Genomic DNA, 7,827 nt, shown 5'->3' on the forward strand with positions numbered 1-7,827 from the left:
GCTGTCAGCAGGCTGCACTCTCCAACAGATCGGTATGAGTAAAAGTCACCAATGAAACATCCAACAGCCGAATAACAGCTCCAAGACTCACAGCGTTCGCAGCCAGGAGGAATCAATGTTCTGTGCAGATGTTTAGAATGCAGTGTCAGTCTTGATCGCTCACTGATCAGTGGCTTCCATGATGCTTTTCGCTTCTTGCGGTCTTTCTGCATATTGATAATGACTAGCCAACATAATACATGACATGCTGTTTCAGTATGCAATGTCAATAAAGACTAGCCAACATAATACATGACATGCTGTTTCAGTATGCAATGTCAATAAAGACTAGCCAACATGACATGCTGTTTCAGTATGCAATGTCAATAAAGACTAGCCAACATGACATGCTGTTTCAGTATGCAATGTCAATAAAGACTAGCCAACATGACATGCTGTTTCAGTATGCAATGTCAATAAAGACTAGCCAACATGACATGCTGTTTCAGTATGCAATGTCAATAAAGACTAGCCAACATGACAAGCTGTTTCAGTATGCAATGTCAATAAAGACTAGCCAACATGACATGCTGTTTCAGTATGCAATGTCAATAAAGACTAGCCAACATGACATGCTGTTTCAGTATGCAATGCCAATAAAGAGCCTGCATATCTGTGATGGAGTGGCTGCCTTTGAGATGGGGCAGGAAACAGAGGCGGCCAACCCATGACAGATTAACATAGGCATGTCCAGCTGCAGAATCCCATTCCCTTGGAGGTCCACAACCAATAGAGAGAAAGAAAGAAAGAAAGAAAGAAAGAGAGAAATCCATTAAGTTAAGATTAAGATAAGAAAGCAAGCTAATGGATGCAGCACTAAGGGAGGCAGTAGCCTCGAGAGGTTAGAGACTTGTGACCAGACAATTGCCGGTTCAAATCTCCTGACTGGAAAAATGTGGATAGAGAAAGTAAATGAGTAACACTCTCCACTGCCGGGATGCCCTAGAGCAGTGATTCTCAAATGGGGGTCCGGGGACCACCAGGGGTCCTTGAGGGGGTTCCAGGGGGTCCCCAGCCAAAAGGGGGTTAATTTATTTTTGTATACACTTTCTGTAATAAAACATCTAAAAGCATCAATCCTATTATCATATGGGGGACCGTGGGACAAAATCCTATCAAATGGGGGTCCGTGGTCTAATCTTTGTCAGTTTAGGGGTCCTTCATGTGAAAAAATGTGAGAACCACTGCCCTAGAGCAAGGCACTCTGACTGCTCCAGTGGAGCTGCTCGGTGACCAACAGTAGAAGCTTGTGGTTGCAGGTGTAAATGTGTGCAGCTGTATGAATGTGAGGCAGGGTGTCGCTGGAAACGAGCAAGCATGCTTAGTCAACACTCCCTGGATAAATAAAGCTGTGTAGAGTGCAGGTGACAATGGCACTAACCAATCCCTCTGCAATACCACGTCTTGCCACATGGCTTCATTTGACAGCCCTAAAATACTCCTAAATGTATTCCTGAAGTTATTTAAACTCAATCAACCTACCGCAACAGTCTGCCTGTGCTTTTCTTGGAAGAACGGCTCACAAATAATGACTTTGATCCATGCCAGACCCTAGAAGACTTCCTCTTCCAAATTTCCTTGCTTTGCATTTGTCCTGCTAAGGCCTCTTGGCTCATCCTGCTAGTCCCTCAAAAACTGTTCTGCCATTCTCCTGTCCTTTCTTCTCATTCTTTCATTAGAGTCAGAAACACAGAGAAAGAGAGGGAGAGGGAGAGGGAGAGAGACTCTTAAGCATTTCCTGAGTCTAGCTGGACCATCTCACCCCACAAACTCTGGCTCACAAAGCCATCGGAGCTCAGCAAGGGTGCGCACGCACGCATGCACGCACGCAGGCACGCACACACACACACGCACACGCACACACACGCGCGCACGCACACACACACACACACACACACACACACACTTAAAATGTAACTGATTGGCCTTGTCACTGCTCTTGTAGAAATAGTGCTGAACGCTGCTCACATATTGGCGCGGCGAGCCTAAGTGAAAACACATGTTGAGTGAATGCAGAGAGCAGGAGTGGAGTAGCCTCATCTCGCTGATAGAGCGCATGTGAAACCAAACCCCATCAGATCTCATGGGTTCCGGCAGAGTCCACGGGGGTGGAAACACGTCCTGTTTTCTAAGTCAACATGGAATAATCAATACTGCATAAAATAAAGTGAAAACAAATATAAGTTACCATTGTGCAATGCAGGGCAGACCTATCTTTACTCAAACTAACTGCCTATGACCATCCTGAGCATTTATGAATAATTATAGGAAGATGAGTTGTGACACTCCTTCCTTATTTAGAACATTACTTCACAAATTATGATCAACAAATAGCTGTGCTGACAAAAGTGTTTAGAAGTTCTCCAAGCCAGTGGCGTTTCTTAGAAGTTATTTGTGAAATGTATTTCCAACCTCTCTCAAATGTTCCTGTTCTGTAGAAATAGAATCAGTGCATTGTCCACGGTCAGAGTTCTGAGCGGTCACGCCCTCTGACCCTTATGGTCCCCTTTGACCTCTGACCTGGAATCTGGAACCCATTCAAGTAGCCATGGTCTACTCAGCGGACACACACGCACGCACGCACGCACGCACACACACACACACACACACACACACACACACACACACACACACACACACACACACACACACACACACACACACACACAACATGCATACAGAGGCAGACACACAAAACACACAAACAAAAGGGATGAGGGACAGAGAATAGCCTCTAATCATCTATTCTAATCTTAACACTGGTAGGCAGCCATAAAAACAAGAAATCTGTTGAGACAAAGATGCAGCTGCTACCTGCAATCTGACTGATCAGTTTATCATTTTCTTCCGGTAACTCTCGTGCTTGGGACTTCCTGTCTGAGTGTCCAACCAGGCTTACAAGCTGTCGGTTCACTAAGGAGGAGCAGGAGGGTGTGTGAGTGTCAGTGAGATCTCATCATCCTTACAGACTCTTTGGCTCTGTGTACAAAACATTAGCAGTTCTCATTTTGGGATTTAGGATGGGATGATATGCTTATCTCACATGTATCGTACGTCGTATATCGCGATACACAATATGGGTTTCCCGGCTCGATACAACCATGATGTATTAAGAACAATTTCAATGACAACAAAGTATGACTGTGCAGAATTATGACTATTTCTGAGCCACACATCTTTCTAGAAATGGCATTGGCTTGCTAGAATGTAAACACCTTAAAAATGCCATTAGAAAGTGCAAATATGATTTGGATGCAGAGCTTGTGAAAATGTGATGGGCAAGCCGTCTCATTTGTGATTACTACAGCAGAATAAAATGTAGCTAATATTGCAATTAATTTTTCTGCCCCATATTTTCACATTTTGTATTCATTTTGATATATGGTCCCATCCCTAGTTTAAATGTAACTGGTCTGACAGCTAACCGACTGAAATGAGCTTCCAGAGGCCTGCATGAACATCTGTTATCTCAGTTACATACCAAGAGTTCATCAGGATGCCGGCAGCTGGATCCAACCCACAAAATAGTAAAATACATTGAGGAGCATCTAACCTTCTGAAATGTCAACTTTTGAATATCCCTTGTCATTTTATTTTGTTGTAAGGTTCCTATAGCATTATTGAGAACCAAATTTGAGAATGTCATTTGTAAATAGTTGAGTAATGAGTTGAGTTGATTTGATCTATTTTGTTTTTATGTAGGCCTACTCCTTTATAACGCACTTACTAATTGCATTTTGAAAAGTGTATAAAGATTATGATGATTGCAATGATGATGATGGTTACTTTTACTGTACTTGCAACACATCCAACTTCTGGAGTCGGTAGAGGAGCGCCTTACCTTCTTGGCGGCCCTCGAGGGGGACCTCCGGGTGGGCTTGGGCACGTGGCCGGTCAGCCCGAGTGGCTGCTTGGACACCGAGCCGTTCTCCCGCTTCTTGCTGGGGGAGGACGGGGCCGAGGACAGGGCGGGGGAGGGTGAGGATGAGGGTGAGGGCGGGGCTGCGGGAGAGGAGGAGGAGGAGGGGGGAGCAGGCCCGGTCACACGCACGGCCATCTCCTCGGTGGCCGTTAGGCGCAGGCTGCGCAGCATCTCGTCCGTCGCACGGTCCACCACCAGCAGCCTGGTCTCTCCATCCACAGCCTTGATCCGCTGCACCACCTGAGGAAGTGTGTGTGTGTGGGGGAGGGGAGGTAGTGATGGAGGGGTGAGGGAAGGACCAGCAGAGTAGAAGGAGAAGGTGAGATAGTGCAGGGGTGCACAACAATGGGAATATTGAATAATTACATCACATTTCTTCACCAGAAATCTAAAACAGTGTGATATTTCAATTTAACCACTGGCTCAATACTACAGACAGACCACAACCACCATACTGTTTTTTGGCAATTGTTCTTTGGAAAAGCAATAAAAAAAGAAACTTGGTGAACCTCAATGTACAGCCACAAATGTTCTGTGACTCAATCTGAGAGCTACAAACTGCATCTAAAAGGACAGAATGCATTCACATCAGAGAGAACTTTTTTTTAATCAATTTAGTTTTTTCCATATTTTTCTCGCATCTTTCCTCCCAATTGTACCGGCTGTCCTGATCGTTGCTCCACCCCATCTGCTGATCTTGGGAGAGTTGTAGCACATGCTTCCTCCGACACATGTGAAGTGATTGTTGGCAGTTATTGGAGAATGTTTGATTGGGGTGCCATGGGCTTAATTCATAATACATAATAGAAACAATGAGAGGAATGGAGAGCACAACATTTGGCAATGTTGACAAGTCAAATTACAGCAGTAGCCTACATCGGAATACCGGTATGTTAAAACTGTATCTGTCAAAATAAAATACAATTAGCAAAGAAATGTAGGCAATTTTTTGAGTGGTCCAAATATATTTTGGCTCTAGGCTATACATGCATGAAAACAAATGTCATACATTTTTGTGTATGTTATATCTCATCATATTCCAAAGTGTTTTTGCCCCATATGGCCCTTTGCACAAAGTAACCTACAAGTGGATGAATGAATCGGACGGACAACCCATCTTTATTTGTCAGTTGTCACAGACACACTTCTATCCATAGTATTCCCATGATGTCACAAGCATTTTCCTACCAATATGGCGCGACAATACACACAGCTCATTGGCTGGTTGTGTCACTTGATTGTAATTACCTGTTAATTGATTACAATCACCTGCTATTTTCCTACCAAGATGGCCGTGTGGTGCTGTAACAGAATACTATCAATACATGATTGCATGTGCACGGTGGCTAGTACACACACATGCTTCAGAGGTGCGTGAAATTTGTCTTCCGTGTTTGACCCATCCTGGCTTGTCCTCCATGGTCAGGCCAGGAGCGGTGGCCAGCTGCAGTGGAGCGCCCGGGGACCAACTTCTACCAACTGCCGCTGGTCAGATGATGATCTTCTGCATGTTTTTAGCGGGGGGTTATACAGTATATGGAGGAAACCCCAGGGGAGCATGGGGAGAACATGCAAACTCCACACACAGAAAGTCCCTTTCTCATGAGATAACCCACCTGGGCACCAGGCACCGAAGGCATGGGGAGACATAGCCCCAGTGTGTCAACAGCATCCCGGGACCTTCTTGTTGTGAGGCGAGAGTGCTAGGCAAGAGCGCTACCACTGCGCCACCCTGCCTCCACCATACACACCCTATCAGTTTTTGATACCACAAGCAGGAATATTAAGGCCCCTCTACCTTAGTGAGGGCCTATGTGCTCTGACATTATTAAGAGGGTATGCAATTGTTATCAAAGGTAGGCTATTTAGCCTAAGTACAATAATCAGCGGAACTGTTCGATTTCTGCTTCAACAAGGTCACAAGTGTTAAAGAGAAACCCAGTCCACCCAGGGTCAGGGTGCTGATGTTCCTCTGTGTTTGTGAGCTTGGGAAAATGATTATCTGGGCCTGCTGTCACTATTTGACAGCCAGCCAGCCAACACACACAGCCTCGTGGCTACAGGCGTATAGGCCTACTTGAAAATGAAACAAAACCGCAAACCACTTCTTAAACTGAGGTGGATGCAGTTTGCCCATGATTTCATTGTTGTACAATCAAGACTGCTAACCCATGATGAGATTGATCTTTAACCTATAATGGGCTGGGGAGAAGCATGGTAAAGTGCACTGAGTTCACTGTTGATGGGGAGGGAGGTTCAGGTTTTGATGTTTGCCAGTAACCTGCTGTTGTCATTGTTGAGCTGAAAGGATCCAGAGTCTGCATTATCATCACACATATTTTTCAAAACCTTTCTAGACTTGACATGTAAACACATTCACCACTGACTTGCTGATGTTGACCGTCAATTTCAGAAATAGATGGGGATTGCTGGAATAGGCAATAGTATGCACAGGATCCACACTCCAATACAAATGCCAGTCTTCCTAAGACTTTGTAGGCTATATGTTGAGTCTTCCCAAGATCATAAATAAACCTTTGCTCTGTTTTTGCACAAACACTGCAAAGCTAGCCTATACATCTTATTATCAGCCCTTCATTAATGCCTTATTTCCAAAGAAAGGAAATATGTTCTAACAACTTTGCAAAGATCAGAAGATTATTTATTTATTTATTTATTTATTTATTTATTTATTTATTTATTTATTTATTTATTTATTTATTTATTTATATAAACGTAGCACAGGGTTGCATATAAATAGGCTAATACAGTATTAATGTTTCACACTAATAAGACACACTGCTGGTGGTGCGCCACAACAGGCTACTTTGGACATCTGGTCGGCCTATAGCTGACAGCAGAAGGGTCAGGTTTGATCCCCCAACAGTGTGTCAATTAACAGCCGTGTGTCCCTAAGCAACACACTCACATGTATGAGCTCCTGCAAATGATCCTAGATATGTGCGTAAAATTAACTTACCTGGTGGTGTGTCTCTTTCTCCACATTTTCCCCGTTCACTTCAACCACACGGTCCCCAGCGCGCAGCCCCGACTCTTCTGCGGGAGACGCGGGCTCCACTTTGCGGATGTATTGTCCGCTCTTCCCCTTCTCTCCATGCAAGTGAAATCCATACCCATTCTCCCCTTTTGTCATGAGACAAAGCCGCGGTTTCAAGTCGCTGTCCATTTCCTCCCGTCGTCTTCAACTTTCCACAGTTGTCAGTAAGGGGTAGGCTAGCCTAATCCAAATGCAGAGTTTATTTAGGTGAGCGGGCGCACGGCTAAACTTCCACGGAACGAAAACAACATATCGGCCCGGTGCGCACACTGTTTCCCATGACGAAGCAATACGTAAATCACATGAGAACAGCTCCAAATGCACTTTTAAATAATTAAATTCCAGTACAGAGAAAAGCGCTCAATAAAGGTAACCTTTGGGAACACGAAGTCACCCGACCGTGTTTCTTGGTGTCCAGGCAGAAGCGCACTGCTGGCGTCTCCAAAACAGCATCAGTCGTGGCGCGCACAGACTTCAGTGCCTCCAATAGCGCATCCTTATACTGCTACAACTGGAGACCCCCCTTGCAACGCATTGCACTCGAAAAGAGCATCAGACGGCCACCTCTCCCCCGAACTTTACCCATAACAACCGGTCGGGGAATATGGATTCAATTACAATTTGTGCAGGGTTAGCGCCTGGTGCGCAACAGCACCACCTCTCAGTAAAAGCCCGGATAGCGTTTGTCTGTTCGACGATGCTGATGCTGAAGCACATGATAGTGATCAGACGGGTCAGACACAGTGCCAAAAGATGATGCAATAACGCCCCTAGGTGGCGGGAAATGGTCTGCGAACAATACTCCAAT

The 7,827-nt window shown here is 45.0% G+C and overlaps 1 protein-coding gene across 2 annotated transcripts in view; it reads right to left on the minus strand.

Annotated features, from left to right (window-relative positions):
- The window catches only part of LOC310788304 (Na(+)/H(+) exchange regulatory cofactor NHE-RF2), a 52,576-nt gene extending 45,040 nt beyond the window's left edge, over positions 1-7,536 (minus strand). For both annotated transcript variants that reach the window (XM_083649859.1, XM_083649858.1), the window contains exons 1-2: positions 6,942-7,536; positions 3,881-4,201 (exon numbers count right to left, since the gene is read on the minus strand). In XM_083649859.1, coding sequence (XP_083505985.1) covers positions 3,881-4,201; positions 6,942-7,148 — 528 coding nt within the window. In that variant the 5' untranslated portion in view covers positions 7,149-7,536. The remainder of the gene's footprint in view (positions 1-3,880; positions 4,202-6,941) is intronic.
- Positions 7,537-7,827: the final 291 nt, after the last annotated feature.

The sequence above is a fragment of the Poromitra crassiceps genome (assembly GCF_964638095.1).
Source record: "Poromitra crassiceps genome assembly, chromosome: 13".
NCBI classification, from domain to species: Eukaryota; Metazoa; Chordata; class Actinopteri; order Beryciformes; family Melamphaidae; genus Poromitra; species Poromitra crassiceps.